The sequence below is a fragment of the Oncorhynchus masou genome, unplaced genomic scaffold (assembly GCF_036934945.1).
Source record: "Oncorhynchus masou masou isolate Uvic2021 unplaced genomic scaffold, UVic_Omas_1.1 unplaced_scaffold_558, whole genome shotgun sequence".
Classification (NCBI taxonomy): Eukaryota; Metazoa; Chordata; class Actinopteri; order Salmoniformes; family Salmonidae; genus Oncorhynchus; species Oncorhynchus masou.
Genome location: NW_027011997.1, coordinates 300,001 through 320,122, shown reverse-complemented (window position 1 = coordinate 320,122; position 20,122 = coordinate 300,001). Strand labels below are relative to the sequence as shown.

The following is a 20,122-nucleotide window of genomic DNA, read 5'->3' as shown; positions in this document are numbered from 1 at the left end:
CCCTCCAGGTGATCTCTGTGTGGTTGTAACCCTTCCTCTCCCTCCCTCCAGGTGATCTCTGTGTGGTTGTAACCCTTCCTCTCCCTCCAGGTGATCTCCATGTGGTTGTAACCCTTCCTCTCCCTCCCTCCAGGTGATCTCTGTGTAGTTGTAACCCTTCCTCTCCCTCCAGGTGATATCTGTGTGGTTGTAACCCTTCCTCTCCCTCCAGGTGATCTCCATGTGGTTGTAACCCTTCCTCTCCCTCCCTCCAGGTGATCTCTGTGTAGTTGTAACCCTTCCTCTCCCTCCCTCCAGGTGATCTCTGTGTGGTTGTGACCCTTCCTCTCCCTCCCTCCAGGTGATCTCTGTGTGGTTGTAACCCTTCCTCTCCCTCCCTCCAGGTGATCTCTGTGTGGTTGTAACCCTTCCTCTCCCTCCCTCCAGGTGATCTCTGTGTAGTTGTAACCCTTCCTCTCCCTCCCTCCAGGTGATCTCTGTGTAGTTGTAACCCTTCCTCTCCCTCCCTCCAGGTGATCTCTGTGTGGTTGTAACCCTTCCTCTCCCTCCCTCCAGGTGATCTCTGTGTGGTTGTAACCCTTCCTCTCCCTCCCTCCAGGTGATCTCTGTGTGGTTGTAACCCTTCCTCTCCCTCCCTCCAGGTGATCTCTGTGTGGTTGTAACCCTTCCTCTCCCTCCCTCCAGGTGATCTCTGTGTGGTTGTAACCCTTCCTCTCCCTCCCTCCAGGTGATCTCTGTGTAGTTGTAACCCTTCCTCTCCCTCCCTCCAGGTGATCTCTGTGTGGTTGTAACCCTTCCTCTCCCTCCCTCCAGGTGATCTCTGTGTGGTTGTAACCCTTCCTCTCCCTCCCTCCAGGTGATCTCTGTGTAGTTGTAACCCTTCCTCTCCCTCCAGGTGATCTCCATGTGGTTGTAACCCTTCCTCTCCCTCCCTCCAGGTGATCTCTGTGTAGTTGTAACCCTTCCTCTCCCTCCCTCCAGGTGATCTCTGTGTGGTTGTGACCCTTCCTCTCCCTCCCTCCAGGTGATCTCTGTGTGGTTTTAACCCTTCCTCTCCCTCCCTCCAGGTGATCTCTGTGTGGTTGTAACCCTTCCTCTCCCTCCCTCCAGGTGATCTCTGTGTGGTTGTAACCCTTCCTCTCCCTCCCTCCAGGTGATCTCTGTGTAGTTGTAACCCTTCCTCTCCCTCCCTCCAGGTGATCTCTGTGTGGTTGTAACCCTTCCCTCCCTCCAGGTGATCTCCGTGTGGTTGTAACCCTTCCTCTCCCTCCAGGTGATCTCTGTGTAGTTGTAACCCTTCCTCTCCCTCCCTCCAGGTGATCTCTGTGTGGTTGTGACCCTTCCTCTCCCTCCCTCCAGGTGATCTCTGTGTGGTTTTAACCCTTCCTCTCCCTCCCTCCAGGTGATCTCTGTGTGGTTGTAACCCTTCCTCTCCCTCCCTCCAGGTGATCTCTGTGTGGTTGTAACCCTTCCTCTCCCTCCCTCCAGGTGATCTCTGTGTAGTTGTAACCCTTCCTCTCCCTCCCTCCAGGTGATCTCTGTGTGGTTGTGACCCTTCCTCTCCCTCCCTCCAGGTGATCTCTGTGTGGTTGTAACCCTTCCTCTCCCTCCCTCCAGGTGATCTCTGTGTGGTTGTAACCCTCCCTCTCCCTCCCTCCAGGTGATCTCTGTGTGGTTGTAACCCTTCCTCTCCCTCCCTCCAGGTGATCTCTGTGTGGTTGTAACCCTTCCTCTCCCTCCCTCCAGGTGATCTCTGTGTGGTTGTAACCCTTCCTCTCCCTCCAGGTGATCTCCATGTGGTTGTAACCCTTCCTCTCCCTCCCTCCAGGTGATCTCTGTGTAGTTGTAACCCTTCCTCTCCCTCCAGGTGATATCTGTGTGGTTGTAACCCTTCCTCTCCCTCCAGGTGATCTCCATGTGGTTGTAACCCTTCCTCTCCCTCCCTCCAGGTGATCTCTGTGTAGTTGTAACCCTTCCTCTCCCTCCCTCCAGGTGATCTCTGTGTGGTTGTGACCCTTCCTCTCCCTCCCTCCAGGTGATCTCTGTGTGGTTGTAACCCTTCCTCTCCCTCCCTCCAGGTGATCTCTGTGTGGTTGTAACCCTTCCTCTCCCTCCCTCCAGGTGATCTCTGTGTAGTTGTAACCCTTCCTCTCCCTCCCTCCAGGTGATCTCTGTGTAGTTGTAACCCTTCCTCTCCCTCCCTCCAGGTGATCTCTGTGTGGTTGTAACCCTTCCTCTCCCTCCCTCCAGGTGATCTCTGTGTGGTTGTAACCCTTCCTCTCCCTCCCTCCAGGTGATCTCTGTGTGGTTGTAACCCTTCCTCTCCCTCCCTCCAGGTGATCTCTGTGTGGTTGTAACCCTTCCTCTCCCTCCCTCCAGGTGATCTCTGTGTGGTTGTAACCCTTCCTCTCCCTCCCTCCAGGTGATCTCTGTGTAGTTGTAACCCTTCCTCTCCCTCCCTCCAGGTGATCTCTGTGTGGTTGTAACCCTTCCTCTCCCTCCCTCCAGGTGATCTCTGTGTGGTTGTAACCCTTCCTCTCCCTCCCTCCAGGTGATCTCTGTGTAGTTGTAACCCTTCCTCTCCCTCCAGGTGATCTCCATGTGGTTGTAACCCTTCCTCTCCCTCCCTCCAGGTGATCTCTGTGTAGTTGTAACCCTTCCTCTCCCTCCCTCCAGGTGATCTCTGTGTGGTTGTGACCCTTCCTCTCCCTCCCTCCAGGTGATCTCTGTGTGGTTTTAACCCTTCCTCTCCCTCCCTCCAGGTGATCTCTGTGTGGTTGTAACCCTTCCTCTCCCTCCCTCCAGGTGATCTCTGTGTGGTTGTAACCCTTCCTCTCCCTCCCTCCAGGTGATCTCTGTGTAGTTGTAACCCTTCCTCTCCCTCCCTCCAGGTGATCTCTGTGTGGTTGTAACCCTTCCCTCCCTCCAGGTGATCTCCGTGTGGTTGTAACCCTTCCTCTCCCTCCAGGTGATCTCTGTGTGGTTGTAACCCTCCCTCTCCCTCCCTCCAGGTGATCTCTGTGTGGTTGTAACCCTTCCTCTCCCTCCCTCCAGGTGATCTCTGTGTGGTTGTAACCCTTCCTCTCCCTCCCTCCAGCTGATCTCTGTGTAGTTGTAACCCTTCCTCTCCCTCCCTCCAGGTGATCTCTGTGTAGTTGTAACCCTTCCTCTCCCTCCCTCCAGGTGATCCAGCTGTATGAGACCATGATAGTACGTCATGGTGTGATGTTGGTGGGTCCTACAGGTGGAGGGAAGACCACGGTCTACTCCATCCTGTCTGATACCTTAGATACCCTGTGGCAGGCTGGCCACGGGAAACACAACCCCTTCTACCTCCCGGTCAAGACATACGTCCTCAACCCCAAGTCTGTCACCATGGGAGAGCTCTACGGAGAGGTACGCCTGGCTGACAATTCATCTGTGCACTAACAGACTCACATACTGTCGTTTCATTTCAACCATTTGATGCCTATGATGTACTAAGGGCTTTGCGGATGTTAATAAAGCTATAGGGGCTGATTCTCTTGACCTCTTCTCACTGCAGCTCTCTGCTCCACTTACAGAACCACTGACCTTTATGTTAACTTGACTATTGTTTCTGGTGTTCTCCTTTAAGATCTGGAAAGTGGCGCATGTCCTCCCCTTACATGAAGGGGGAGATCCTTCTGACTTAGATAACTGCAGTCCAATTTCATCCGACCAACTTTTAGCGAATAACTTTTTAAACTTCTCACTGTTCTTAATATGAACCAATCCTGTTTTAGACCTGTCCACAGCACCGGTTCAGCTGCTATGGTTATTCTAGGTGATGTGTTAAATTGCTTGGATCATAAAAAAAATCATTCTGCTGCCTTATTTATAGACCTTTCCGAGGACTTTGACACTGTTGACCGTCACATTCTCATTCAAAGGCTGACTGAAATAGGTCTGGGTCAGGCTTTTTGCAAGTGGTTTGAGAATGATCTGTCAGACAGGACTCAATGCATGATCTCTGATGGTGTTCAGTCTAGTTTCCTGGATATTACAAAAGGTGTACCGCAGGGGTCTGAACTGGGACCTGTTCTCTTTACTATTTATGTCAATAATACTGGTCAATCTGTTAACTTGTAATATTCATCTGTATGCAGACGACAGTCTGATGTATGCCACTGACCCAACTGTTGACCAGTCTATGTTAGAGCTGCAATCTGACCTTGTTACCTTACAGAATGCCCTGGTTGGTTTAAAACTGATACTTAATGTGGGCAAGACTAAATACATGTTGTTCACAAATTGTTTCAGATGGACTACATATTTATTTATTGGATGGTTCTCCCATCAATCGGGTTCCACCTATAAATATCTGTGCATTTCGATTGGCAAAGACTTCATGTTTAAAAACCATATGGATGAGCTAGTTAAAAAGCTCAGATTTAAAGTGGGCTTCTGTTTTGAGACATACTGTAGATCTGGCCTCTCCCTAAATAGCAGGAAGCAGGTTGTACAGTCAAACTTAACTATGGTCATGTTTTATTGGTAATGTACTTTTCTCTTCCCGTTTGAGAGAAGATGTTTGTACTCAGGGCACCATTGGGAATGAGACCCTGGTCTCAATTGGGCTGCCCTGAGTAAATAAAAGTGAATACCACATTTTTTCAATCAGTCTATAAATAAATCTATCCATAAACAGTCAGTTCATTTGTTAACGGTTAACCATCCAACTCATTAATGTACCAATTAGTTCAATCAATGTATCCTTCGTTCGCTTGCTCACTTGTTTACTCACTCACTTGCTATTGGTTTTTACCAATGTGTATATACAAACATAGGTCACAATGTACATAACATGAGCCCTAACCTTTCATCCCTTTCCCCTACAGGTGAACATATTGACCCTGGAGTGGCGTGACGGCCTGATGGCGCTCAGCGTGCGAGCGGCCTGCAACGACACCAGCGATGACCACAAGTGGATCGTGTCGGACGGTCCGGTGGACGCGCTGTGGATTGAGAACATGAACACAGTCCTGGACGACAACAAGATGCTGTGTCTGGCCAACAGCGAACGCATCAAACTGACCCCGTCTATACACATGGTGTTTGAGGTCAGAGAGGGGTCAGGGGTTATAGGTTAGGGGTTCCTCTTCATTGCGTTCTAGTGTTGATGACAAGCGGGACAGTCACTATGGACGTCTTTGACATGAACAGATAATAGTGACATGTTAAATATCCAGACTTTGTAAATGCTCTGCAAACTTTGTGTTGTGTGTCTCAGGTCCAGGACTTATCGGTGGCGTCCCCAGCCACAGTGAGTCGCTGTGGGATGGTCTACATCGACTCCAACGAACTCAAATGGATGCCCTATGTCCAGACCTGGATCACTGGCCTGGCTAAAAAGGTGATTTACCATTCTCCTTAACATGGTCCAGACCTGGATCACTGGTCTGACTAACAAGGTGATTTACCATTCTCCTTAACATGGTCCAGACCTGGATCACTGGCCTGACTAACAAGGTGATTTACCAGTCTCCTTAACATGGTCCAGACCTGGATCACTGGCCTGGCTAACAAGGTGATTTACCATTCTCCTTAACATGGTCCAGACCTGGATCACTGGCCTGGCTAACAAGGTGATTTACCATTCTCCTTAACATGGTCCAGACCTGGATCACTGTTCTGACTAACAAGGTGATTTACCATTCTCCTTAACATGGTCCAGACCTGATCACTAGTCTGACTAACAAGGTGATTTACCAGTCTCCTTAACATGGTCCAGACCTGGATCACTGGCCTGACTAACAAGGTGATTTACCATTCTCCTTAACATGGTCCAGACCTGGATCACTGGCCTGACTAACAAGGTGATTTACCAGTCTCCTTAACATGGTCCAGACCTGGATCACTGGCCTGACTAACAAGGTGATTTACCATTCTCCTTAACATGGTCCAGACCTGGATCACTGGCCTGACTAACAAGGTGATTTACCAGTCTCCTTAACATGGTCCAGACCTGGATCACTGGCCTGACTAACAAGGTGATTTACCATTCTCCTTAACATGGTCCAGACCTGGATCACTGGCCTGACTAACAAGGTGATTTACCATTCTCCTTAACATGGTCCAGACCTGGATCACTGGCCTGACTAACAAGGTGATTTCCTGCGCTGATCACATCTCTACTCCATCAGAATATACATCTACCATGTCTTCATAATCATAACACCCCTCTGTGGAAGTAGCTGTGGGCTCAGTCAAGCCTGTTTGGAAATCTGTATTCTCATGTTATCGTTCTGTGAAGATCACAGAGAATGTCGCATGTCGCATGTCTCAGACCAAAGACAGAGGTGTATCTAACTATATAGATGGCTAGAATGGTACTCCTACCATCAGTGTCAGCAGATCCATCATAAACATCAACCACCACAACACATCAAACATCATCATGTGACCCGTCACCTCTAACCTTTACACATTCTCTCTTCGTCACCTCTAACCTTTACACATTCTCTCTTCCTCACCTCTAACCCTTACACATTATCTCTTTGTCACCTCTAACCTTTACACATTCTTTCTTCGTCACCTCTAACCATTACACCTTCTCTCTTCGTCACCTCTAACCCTTACACCTTCTCTCTTCGTCACCTCTAACCCTTACACCTTCTCTCTTCGTCACTTCTAACCCTTACACCTTCTCTCTTCGTCACCTCTAACCCTTACACCTTCTCTCTTCGTCACCGCTAACCCTTACACCTTCTCTCTTCGTCACCTCTAACCCTTACACCTTCTCTCTTCGTCACCTCTAACCTTTACACATTATCTCTTGCATCATTAGAGGAGGATCCTGTGAACTGTCCCTGTCTTTATGATACCTGGCTTTAAATGGTTTTATATCATTCCTCGTACTGCGGCTGCTGCTGTTTCTGATGTTATAGCTGACAGATGATACAGACCTACAGTGTTGTCAGAGATGCGTTGTATCTGCTGTTGTTTCTGATGTTACAGACCTACAGTGTTGTCAGAGATGCGTTGTATCTGCTGTTGTTTCTGATGTTACAGACCTACAGTGTTGTCAGAGATGGGTTTTATCTGCTGTTGTTTCTGATGTTACAGACCTACAGTGTTGTCAGAGATGGGTTTTATCTGCTGTTGTTTCTGATGTTACAGACCTACAGTGTTGTCAGAGATGGGTTTTACCTGCTGTTGTTTCTGATGTTACAGACCTACAGTGTTGTCAGAGATGGGTTATATCTGCTGTTGTTTCTGATGTTACAGACCTACAGTGTTGTCAGAGATGGTTTATATCTGCTGTTGTGTCTGATGTTACAGACCAAATCAATTTTATTTATATAGCCCTTCGTACATCAGTTGATATCTCAAAGTGCTGTACAGAAACCCAGCCTAAAACCCCAAACAGCAAGCAATGCAGGTGTAGAAGCACGGTGGCTAGGAAAAATTCCCTAGAAAGGCCAAAACCTAGGAAGAAACCTAGAGACGAATCAGGCTATGTGGGGTGGCCAGTCCTCTTCTGGCTGTGCCGGGTGGAGATTATAACAGAACATGGCCAAGATGTTCAAATGTTCATAAATGACCAGCATGCTCAAATAATAATAATCACAGGCAGAACAGTTGAAACTGGAGCAGCAGCACGGCCAGGTGGACTGGGGACAGCAAGGAGTCATCATGCCAGGTAGTTCTGAGGCATGGTCCTAGGGGTCAGGTCCTCCGAGAGAGAGAAAGAAAGAGAAAGAGAGAATTAGAGAGAGCACACTTAAATACACACATGACACCGGATAAGACAGGAGAAGTACTCCAGATATGACAAACTGACCCAAGCCCCAAGACACATAAACTACTGCAGCATAAATACTGGAGGCTGAGACAGGAGGAGAGAGCAGAGAGGAGACACTGTGGCCCCATCCGATGATACCCCCGTTTACAGGGCCAAACAGCAAGTATATAACCCCACCCACTTTGCCAAAGCACAGCCCCCACACCACTAGAGGGATATCTTCAACCCCCAACTTACCATCCTGAGACAAGTCCGAGTATAGCCCACAAAGATCTCCGCCACAGCACAACCCAAGGGGGGCGCCGCCAACCCAGACAGGAAGATCACATCGGTGACTCAACCCACTCAAGTGACGCACCCCTCCTAGGGACGGCATGAGAGAGCCCCAGTAAGCCAGTGACTCAGCCCCTGTAATAGGGTTAGAGGCAGAGAATCCCAGTGGAGAGAGGGGAACCGGCCAGGCAGAGACAGCAAGGGCGGTTCGTTGCTCCAGAGCCTTTCCATTCACCTTTACACTCCTGGGCCAGACTACACTCACACAGACCTACAGTGTTGTCAGAGATGGGGGTTTTATCTGCTGTTGTTTCTGATGATACAGACCTACAGTGTTGTCAGAGATGGGGGTTTTATCTGCTGTTGTTTCTGATGATACAGACCTACAGTGTTGTCAGAGATGGGGGTTTTATCTGCTGTTGTTTCTGATGATACAGACCTACAGTGTTGTCAGAGATGGGGGTTTTATCTGCTGTTGTTTCTGATATTACAGACCTACAGTGTTGTCAGAGATGGGGGTTTTATCTGCTGTTGTTTCTGATGTTACAGACCTACAGTGTTGTCAGAGATGGGGGTTTTATCTGCTGTTGTTTCTGATGATACAGACCTACAGTGTTATATCTGCTGTTGTTTCTGATGATACAGACCTACAGTGTTATATCTGCTGTTGTTTCTGATGATACAGACCTACAGTGTTGTCAGAGATGGGGGTTTTATCTGCTGTTGTTTCTGATGTTACAGACCTACAGTGTTGTCAGAGATGGGTTTTATCTGCTGTTGTTTCTGATGTTACAGACCTACAGTGTTATATCTGCTGTTGTTTCTGATGATACAGACCTACAGTGTTATATCTGCTGTTGTTTCTGATGATACAGACCTACAGTGTTATATCTGCTGTTGTTTCTGATGATACAGACCTACAGTGTTGTCAGAGATGGGGGTTTTATCTGCTGTTGTTTCTGATGTTACAGACCTACAGTGTTGTCAGAGATGGGTTTTATCTGCTGTTGTTTCTGATGTTACAGACCTACAGTGTTATATCTGCTGTTGTTTCTGATGATACAGACCTACAGTGTTATATCTGCTGTTGTTTCTGATGATACAGACCTACAGTGTTATATCTGCTGTTGTTTCTGATGATACAGACCTACAGTGTTGTCAGAGATGGGTTTTATCTGCTGTTGTTTCTGATGTTACAGACCTACAGTGTTGTCAGAGATGGGTTTTATCTGCTGTTGTTTCTGATGTTACAGACCTACAGTGTTGTCAGAGATGGGTTATATCTGCTGTTGTTACAGACCTACAGTGTTGTCAGAGATGGGTTTTATCTGCTGTTGTTTCTGATGTTACAGACCTACAGTGTTGTCAGAGATGGGTTTTACCTGCTGTTGTTTCTGATGTTACAGACCTACAGTGTTGTATCTGCTGTTGTTTCTGATGTTACAGACCTACAGTGTTGTCAGATATGGGTTTTACCTGCTGTTGTTTCTGATGATGCAGACCTACAGTGTTATATCTGCTGTTGTTTCTGATGATACAGACCTACAGTGTTGTCAGATATGGGTTATATCTGCTGTTGTTTCTGATGATACAGACCTACAGTGTTGTCAGAGATGGGTTTTACCTGCTGTTGTTTCTGATGTTACAGACCTACAGTGTTGTCAGAGATGGGTTTTACCTGCTGTTGTTTCTGATGTTACAGACCTACAGTGTTGTCAGAGATGGGTTTTATCTGCTGTTGTTTCTGATGTTACAGACCTACAGTGTTGTCAGAGATGGGTTTTATCTGCTGTTGTTTCTGATGTTACAGACCTACAGTGTTTTATCTGCTGTTGTTTCTGATGTTACAGACCTACAGTGTTGTCAGAGATGGGTTTTATCTGCTGTTGTTTCTGATGTTACAGACCTACAGTGTTTTATCTGCCGTTGTTTCTGATGTTACAGACCTACAGTGTTGTCCAAACGAGCTTCAATGCCATACAACACTCCTTCCGCGGCCTCCAACTGCTCTTAAACGCTAGTAAAACCAAATGCATGCTTTTCAACCGATCGCTGCCTGCACCCGCATGCCCGACTAGCATCACCACACTGGATGGTTCCGACCTTGAATATGTGGACACCTATAAGTACCTAGGTGTCTGGCTAGACTGCAAACTCTCCTTCCAGACTCATATCAAACATCTACAATCGAAAATCAAATCAAGAGTCGGCTTTCTATTCCGTAACAAAGCCTCCTTCACTCACGCTGCCAAGCTTACCCTAGTAAAACTGACTATCCTACCGATCCTCGACTTCGGCGATGTCATCTACAAAATTGCTTCCAACACTCTTCTCATCAAACTGGATGCAGTTTATCACAGTGCCATCCGTTTTGTCACTAAAGCACCTTATACTACCCACCACTGCGACTTGTATGCTCTAGTCGGCTGGCCCTCGCTACATATTCGTCGCAAGACCCACTGGCTCCAGGTCGTCTACAAGTCCATGCTATGTAAAGCTCCGCCTTATTTCAGTTCACTGGTCACGATGGTAACACCCATCCGTAGCACGCGCTCCAGCAGGTGTATCTCACTGATCATCCCTAAAGCCAACACCTCATTCGGCCGCCTTTCGTTCCAGTACTCTGCTGCCTGTGACTGGAACGAATTGCAAAAATCGCTGAAGTTGGAGACCTTTATCTCCCTCACCAACTTCAAACATCAGCTATCTGAGCAGCTAACCGATCGCTGCAGCTGTACATAATCTATTGGTAAATAGCCCCCCATTTTCACCTACCTCATCCCCACAGTTTTTATTTATTTACTTTTCTGCTCTTTTGCACACCAATATCTCTACCTGTACATGATTATTTATCAATCCAGTGTTAATCTGCAATATTGTAATTATTCGCCTACCTCCTCATGCCTTTTGCACACATTGTATATAGACTCCCCTTTTTTTTCCTACTGTGTTATTGACTTGTTAATTGTTTACTCCATGTGTAACTCTGTGTTGTCTGTTCACACTGCTATGCTTTATCTTGGCCAGGTCGCAGTTGTAAATGAGAACTTGTTCTCAACTAGCCTACCTGGTTAAATAAAGGTTAAATAAAAAATAAAAATAAAATAAAAAAGAGATGGGTTTTATCTGCTGTTGTTTCTGATGTTACAGACCTACAGTGTTGTCAGAGATGGGTTTTACCTGCTGTTGTTACAGACCTACAGTGTTGTCAGAGATGGGTTTTATCTGCTGTTGTTTCTGATGTTACAGACCTACAGTGTTGTCACAGACCTACAGTGTTGTTACAGACCTACAGTGTTGTATCTGCTGTTGTTTCTGATGTTACAGACCTACAGTGTTGTCAGAGATGGGTTTTATCTGCTGTTGTTTCTGATGTTACAGACCTACAGTCTTGTCAGAGATGGGTTTTATCTGCTGTTGTTTCTGATGTTACAGACCTACAGTGTTGTCAGAGATGGGTTTTATCTGCTGTTGTTTCTGATGTTACAGACCTACAGTGTTGTATCTGCTGTTGTTTCTGATGTTACAGACCTACAGTGTTGTCAGAGATGGGTTTTACCTGCTGTTGTTTCTGATGTTACAGACCTACAGTGTTGTATCTGCTGTTGTTTCTGATGTTACAGACCTACAGTGATGTCAGATATGGGTTTTACCTGCTGTTGTTTCTGATGTTACAGACCTACAGTGTTGTCAGAGATGGGTTTTATCTGCTGTTGTTTCTGATGTTACAGACCTACAGTGTTGTCAGAAATGGGTTTTACCTGCTGTTGTTTCTGATGTTACAGACCTACAGTGTTGTCAGAGATGGGTTTTATCTGCTGTTGTTTCTGATGTGACAGACCTACAGTGTTGTCAGAGATGGGTTATATCTGCTGTTGTTTCTGATGTTATAGCTGACAGATGATACAGACCTACAGTGTTGTCAGAGATGGGTTATATCTGCTGTTGTTTCTGATGTTATAGCTGACAGATGATACAGACCTACAGTGTTGTCAGAGATGGGTTATATCTGCTGTTGTTTCTGATTTTATAGCTGACAGATGATACAGACCTACAGTGTTGTCAGAGATGGGTTTTATCTGCTGTTGTTTCTGATGTTACAGACCTACAGTGTTGTATCTGCTGTTGTTTCTGATGTTACAGACCTACAGTGTTGTCAGAGATGGGTTTTATCTGCTGTTGTTTCTGATGTTACAGACCTACAGTCTTGTCAGAGATGGGTTTTATCTGCTGTTGTTTCTGATGTTACAGACCTACAGTGTTGTCAGAGATGGGTTTTATCTGCTGTTGTTTCTGATGTTACAGACCTACAGTGTTGTATCTGCTGTTGTTTCTGATGTTACAGACCTACAGTGTTGTCAGAGATGGGTTTTACCTGCTGTTGTTTCTGATGTTACAGACCTACAGTGTTGTATCTGCTGTTGTTTCTGATGTTACAGACCTACAGTGATGTCAGATATGGGTTTTACCTGCTGTTGTTTCTGATGTTACAGACCTACAGTGTTGTCAGAGATGGGTTTTATCTGCTGTTGTTTCTGATGTTACAGACCTACAGTGTTGTCAGAAATGGGTTTTACCTGCTGTTGTTTCTGATGTTACAGACCTACAGTGTTGTCAGAGATGGGTTTTATCTGCTGTTGTTTCTGATGTGACAGACCTACAGTGTTGTCAGAGATGGGTTATATCTGCTGTTGTTTCTGATGTTATAGCTGACAGATGATACAGACCTACAGTGTTGTCAGAGATGGGTTATATCTGCTGTTGTTTCTGATGTTATAGCTGACAGATGATACAGACCTACAGTGTTGTCAGAGATGGGTTATATCTGCTGTTGTTTCTGATTTTATAGCTGACAGATGATACAGACCTACAGTGTTGTCAGAGATGGGTTTTACCTGCTGTTGTTTCTGATGTTATAGCTGACAGATGATACAGACCTACAGTGTTGTCAGAGATGGGTTATATCTGCTGTTGTTTCTGATGTTACAGACCTACAGTGTTGTCAGAGATGGGTTATATCTGCTGTTGTTTCTGATGTTATAGACCTACAGTGTTGTCAGAGATGGGTTTTACCTGCTGTTGTTTCTGATGTTACAGACCTACAGTGTTGTCAGAGATGGGTTATACCTGCCGTTGTTTCTGATGTTACAGACCTACAGTGTTGTCAGAGATGGGTTTTACCTGCTGTTGTTTCTGATGTTACAGACCTACAGTGTTGTCAGAGATGGTTTATATCTGCTGTTGTGTCTGATGTTATAGCTGACAGATGATGTATCTTGATTTACTGTCTATTGAGTTATTGGTTGACATGGATCTTTATCTTATTTCAAAATCCATCTTTTACCTGTTTTTTCTTGATGTCATGATCATACATTTAAATTTAGCTGCTTCTCACTCTCTCTGCCCTCTCTGCTCTCTCTGCCCTCGCTGCTCTCTCTGCCCTCTCTGTTGCTGTCTCCCCTTATCCTCCTCTCCCTTCTACCTCCTCCACCCCCCCTCCCCCCCAGCTCCCTGAAGCAGTGTGTGTGTACCTGTTGGCGCTGTTTGAGCAGTACGTGGAGAAGGGTCTTCAGTTTGTGTGGAAGCGTTGTGTCCAGGCCATGGGCCAGGTGGACATCAGTAAGGTCACTACCCTCTGCTGCCTGTTGGAGGCGCTGCTGCTGGGAGACGGAAGACCAGACCTCAAGATGGTATGCTAAAAGTTACTAGAGCACAGCATGATCACAACCACATATTAACCAGTCATTATACACATCTTTAAACTGGGTGGTTCGAGCCCTGAAAGCTGATTGGCTGACAGATGTGGTATACCACAGGTATGACAAAACATTTATTTGTACTGCTCTAATTACGTTGGTAACCAGCTAATAACAGCAATAACGGCACCTCAGGGGTTCGTGGTATATGGCCAATATAGCAAGGCTAAGGGCTGTATCCAGGCACTCCACGTTGCGTCGTGCATAGAACAGCCCTTAGCCGTGGTATATTGACCATATACCACACCCCTCGGGCCTTATTGCTTATTAAGTATAGCTCCATGTGTGTGTGTGTGTGTGTGTTCTAGGAAGCTAAGCACCTGAACACTGTGTTGTGTCAGACATTTGTGTTCTGCTACCTGTGGTCTGTGGGGGGTAACCTGACTGATAGCCACTGGGATGCCTTCGACAGCTTCGTCAGACAACAGTTTGAAGACAATAATGACGCCAAGGTTAGTAGGGCCTTCATCACCATCGTTATAATCATCATCCTAGTCAGAATAATTATACTAATAATAATTATCATTGTTTTTTAAAATGTTTTTATTTATTTTACCTTTATTTAACCAGGCAAGCCAGTTAACAACAAATTCTTATTTTCAATGACAGCCTAGGAACAGTGGGTTAACTGCCTGTTCAGTGTCAGAACGACAGATTTGTACCTTGTCAGCTCGGGGATTTGAACTTGCTAGTCCAACGCTCTAACCACTACGCTACCCTGCCATCATTTGTAGTCAGAATTATAATAATCATCATTATTGTCCGAGTTTTTATCATCATCATTATTGTCAGAATTGTAATCATCATCCTCATTATAGTCAGAATTATGATCATCATTATAGTCAGAATTATAGTCAGAATTATGATCATCATCATAGTCAGAATTATGATCATCATCATAGTCAGAATTATGATCATCATCATAGTCAGAATTATGATCATCATCATAGTCAGAATTATGATCATCATCATAGTCAGAATTATGATCATCATCATAGTCAGAATTATGATCATCATCATAGTCAGAATTATGATCATCATCATAGTCAGAATTATGATCATCATAGTCAGAATTATAGTCAGAATTATAATCATCATTATAGTCAGAATTATGATCATCATCATAGTCAGAATTATGATCATCATCATAGTCAGAATTATGATCATCATCATAGTCAGAATTATGATCATCATCATAGTCAGAATTATAGTCAGAATTATAATCATCATTATAGTCAGAATTATGATCATCATCATAGTCAGAATTATAGTCAGAATTATAATCATCATTATAGTCAGAATTATGATCATCATCATAGTCAGAATTATGATCATCATAGTCAGAATTATAGTCAGAATTATAGTCAGAATTATGATCATCATCAAAGTCAGAATTATAGTCAGAATTATAATCATCATTATAGTCAGAATTATGATCATCATTATAGTCAGAATTATGATCATCATCATAGTCAGAATTATAGTCAGAATTATGATCATCATCATAGTCAGAATTATAATCAGAATTATGATCATCATTATAGTCAGAATTATGATCATCATTATAGTCAGAATTATGATCATCATCATAGTCAGAATTATAGTCAGAATTATAATCATCATTATAGTCAGAATTATGATCATCATCATAGTCAGAATTATAGTCAGAATTATAATCATCATTATAGTCAGAATTATGATCATCATTATAGTCAGAATTATGATCATCATCATAGTCAGAGTTATGATCATCATCATAGTCAGAATTATAGTCAGAATTATAATCATCATTATAGTCAGAATTATGATCATCATTATAGTCAGAATTATGATCATCATTATAGTCAGAATTATAATCATCATTATAGTCAGAATTATAGTCAGAATTATGATCATCATCATAGTCAGAATTATGATCATCATTATAGTCAGAATTATAATCAGAATTATGATCATCATCATAGTCAGAATTATGATCATCATCATAGTCAGAATTATGATCATCATTATAGTCAGAATTATAATCATCATTATAGTCAGAATTATAGTCAGAATTATGATAATCATCATAGTCAGAATTATAATCATCATTATAGTCAGAATTATAATCACCATCATTATAGTCAGAATTATAATCACCATTATTATATTCAAAATTATCATCGCCATCATCGTCATAGTCAGAATTATAATCATCATTATAGTCAGAATTATAATCATCATCATTATTGTCCGAATTTTTATCATCATCATTATTGTCAGAATTGTAATCATCATCCTCATTATAGTCAGAATTATGATCATCATTATAGTCAGAATTATAATCAGAATTATGATCATCATCATAGTCAGAATTATGATCATCATCATAGTCAGAATTATAGTCAGAATTATGATCATCATTATAGTCAGAATTATGATCATCATCATAGTCAGAATTATAATCATCATTATAGTCAGAATTATGATCATCATCATAGTCAGAATTATAGTCAGAATTATAATCATCATTATAGTCAGAATTATAGTCAGAATTATGATAATCATCATAGTCAGAATTATAATCATCATTATAGTCAGAATTATAGTCAGAATTATGATAATCATCATAGTCAGAATTATGATCATCATTATAGTCAGAATTATAATCATCATTATAGTCAGAGTTATGATCATCATTATAGTCAGAATTATGATAATCATCATAGTCAGAATTATAATCATCATTATAGTCAGAATTATAGTCAGAATTATGATCATCATTATAGTAAGAATTATGATCATCATCATAGTCAGAGTTATGATCATCATTATAGTCAGAATTATGATAATCATCATAGTCAGAATTATAATCATCATTATAGTCAGAATTATAGTCAGAATTATGATCATCATCATAGTCAGAATTATAGTCAGAATTATAATCATCATTATAGTCAGAATAGATAATCATCATTATAGTCAGAATTATAGTCAGAATTATAATCATCATTATAGTCAGAATTATAATCATCATTATAGTCAGAATTATAGTCAGAATTATGATCATCATCATAGTCAGAATTATAGTCAGAATTATAATCATCATTATAGTCAGAATTATAGTCAGAATTATGATAATCATTATAGTCAGAATTATAATCATCATTATAGTCAGAATTATATTCATCATTATAGTCAGAATTATCATCATCATTATATTCATAATTATCATCATCATTATAGTCAGAATTATAATCATCATCATAGTCAGAATTATAATCATCATTATAGTCAGAATTATAGTCAGAATTATGATCATCATTATAGTCAGAATTATAATCACCATCATTATAGTCAGAATTATAATCACCATCATTATATTCAAAATTATCATCGCCATCATCGTCATAGTCAGAATTATAATCATCATTATAGTCAGAATTATAATCATCATTATAGTCAGAATTATAATAATCATCATTGTAGTCAGAATTATATTCATCATTATAGTCAGAATTATCATCATCATTATATTCATAATTATCATCATCATTATAGTCAGAATTATCATCATCATCATTATATTCATTATCATCATTATAGTCAGAATTATCATCATCATCTTCGTCAGAATTATAATCATCATTATAGTCAGAATTATAATCATCATCATAGTCAGAATTCTAATCATCTACAGCATACCATGCTTATCACACACACAGGGGGAGAGAGATACACTATATACTGTTTTCTTTTCCAGACCATCAGAAGACTGCATTTAAAAAAAACTGCATTTCCAGACAGGTTCAAAGTTTATCTATTACCAGGGTCCAACTTAACCTGCCCTGACTGCCATACATATTACTGAAGGACAACACTCCTCGCCAGGTGCTAGCGTGTATTAGCATGCTACAGAGGTGTAACTGGAGAATGGGGATTCTGTCCTGTTTTCTTCTAAGGTTCGATTTTCTAATCTGAAACTCCATGGGCAAGAACTAGGACCAGACCCTTTCTGCCTGGCTAGAATTTTCTCTTAAAGCCGAACTGAACTCGAGAACCAACTTCTCTCTTTAAAATGTGCATATGTGACATCGACATTAGTCAAAACATTTATTTTGTTTTCCACAATGCCACTTGCCCACTACCACGGGATAAACAGCTGCCCACTACCACAGGATAAACTGCTGCCCACTACCACAGGATAAACAGCTGCCCACTACCACAGGATAAACAGCTGCCCACTACCACATGATAAACAGCTGCCCACTACCACAGGATAAACAGCTGCCCACTACCACGGGATAAACTGCTGCCCACTACCACAGGATAAACAGCTGCCCACTACCACAGGATAAACAGCTGCCCACTACCACAGGATAAACAGCTGCCCACTACCACAGGATAAACAGCTGCCCACTACCACAGGATAAACAGCTGCCCACTACCACAGGATAAACTGCTGCCCACTACCACATGATAAACAGCTGCCCACTACCACAGGATAAACTGCTGCCCACTACCACAGGATAAACAGCTGCCCACTACCACAGGATAAACAGCTGCCCACTACCACAGGATAAACAGCTGCCCACTACCACAGGATAAACAGCTGCCCACTACCACAGGATAAACAGCTGCCCACTACCACATGATAAACTGCTGCCCACTACCACATGATAAACAGCTGCCCACTACCACAGGATAAACAGCTGCCCACTACAACAGGATAAACAGCTGCCCACTACCACATGATAAACAGCTGCCCACTACCACAGGATAAACTGCTGCCCACTACCACATGATAAACAGCTGCCCACTACCACAGGATAAACAGCTGCCCACTACCACGGGATAAACAGCTGCCCACTACCACAGGATAAACAGCTGCCCACTACCACATGATAAACAGCTGCCCACTACCACGGGATAAACTGCTGCCCACTACCACAGGATAAACAGCTGCCCACTACCACAGGATAAACAGCTGCCCACTACCACAGGATAAACAGCTGCCCACTACCACAGGATAAACAGCTGCCCACTACCACAGGATAAACAGCTGCCCACTACCACAGGATAAACAGCTGCCCACTACCACAGGATAAACAGCTGCCCACTACAACAGGATAAACAGCTGCCCACTACCACAGGATAAACAGCTGCCCACTACCACAGGATAAACAGCTGCCCACTACCACAGGATAAACAGCTGCCCACTATCCATTGATACAGCAGAACACAGACAGTGAGACAGTCCTGCCCAGTAGCACAGGATAAACAGCTGTGGTGATTACGGTCTATCCATTGATACAGCAGAACACAGACAGTGAGACAGTCCTGCCCAGTAGCACAGCGGGTCGGACTTTGTTTAAACAAGACAACACGTCACACATTTTTTTACTTGTGAAAAACTACACCAAACACATTATGTAGATGTATTGATAAATGTCCTACTGCGTCAAACACCTTAGCTAGATGTATTGATAAATAGCCTACTGCACCCAACACCTGAGCTAGATGTATTGATAATATCCTACTGCACCCAACACCTTATGTAGATGTATTGAGAAATATCCTACTGCATCAAACACCTTATGTAGATGTCTTGAGAAATGTCCTACTGCATCACACACCTGAGCTAGATGTATTGAGAAATATCCTACTGCATCACACACCTGAGCTAGATGTATTGATAACATGCTACTGCATCAAACAACTTAGGTAGATTTATTGAGAAATGGCCTACTGCGTCAAACACCTGAGCTAGATGTATTGATAAATGTCCTACTGCATCACACACCTGAGCTAGATGTATTGATAAATATCCCACTGCACCCAACACCTTAGGTAATGCATTAGAACAGGCCTACTGCATCAGACACCTGAGGTAGATGTATTGATAAATATCCTACTGCATCACACACCTGAGCTAGATGTAAACTTCCGCGACGAAATGCTCCTTTGCAAAAACGTCTAAATTAATGACAGATTTCTTGAGTTATCTTAAATTCATTCTGACTCTTTTTAGGAAGTGATACTGGCTTTGTTCCTACGGTGTCTCATAGGGGACAAACATCAGTAACTGCCACATCAATCCACACCTCCAAGACTGACATTTTTCTTCATGAGCAACAGAAAAACACTTGCCGAATCGGTGCGTTCAGTCACTCTTTAAGTCCTCTGAAAGGGTTTAAAATCAAATAGAGGCCTTACCTGTGGAATCAATTCAATCTGTAGACTGCTACCAATTATGAACATCTGACGAAGACTGCTACCAATTATGAACATCTGACGAAGACTGCTACCAATTATGAACATCTGACGAAGACTGCTACCAATTATGAAC

At 43.0% G+C, this 20,122-nt stretch overlaps 1 protein-coding gene across 1 annotated transcript in view; it reads left to right on the top strand.

Moving 5' to 3' along the window:
* Nucleotides 1–20,122, top strand: part of LOC135536109 (dynein axonemal heavy chain 6-like) — a 193,352-nt gene that overhangs the window by 69,699 nt on the left and 103,531 nt on the right. Inside the window, 5 exon segments of the mRNA XM_064962498.1 lie at nt 3,184–3,396; nt 4,860–5,081; nt 5,252–5,374; nt 13,546–13,728; nt 14,103–14,246. Of these exon segments, the coding sequence (XP_064818570.1) occupies nt 3,184–3,396; nt 4,860–5,081; nt 5,252–5,374; nt 13,546–13,728; nt 14,103–14,246 (885 nt within the window).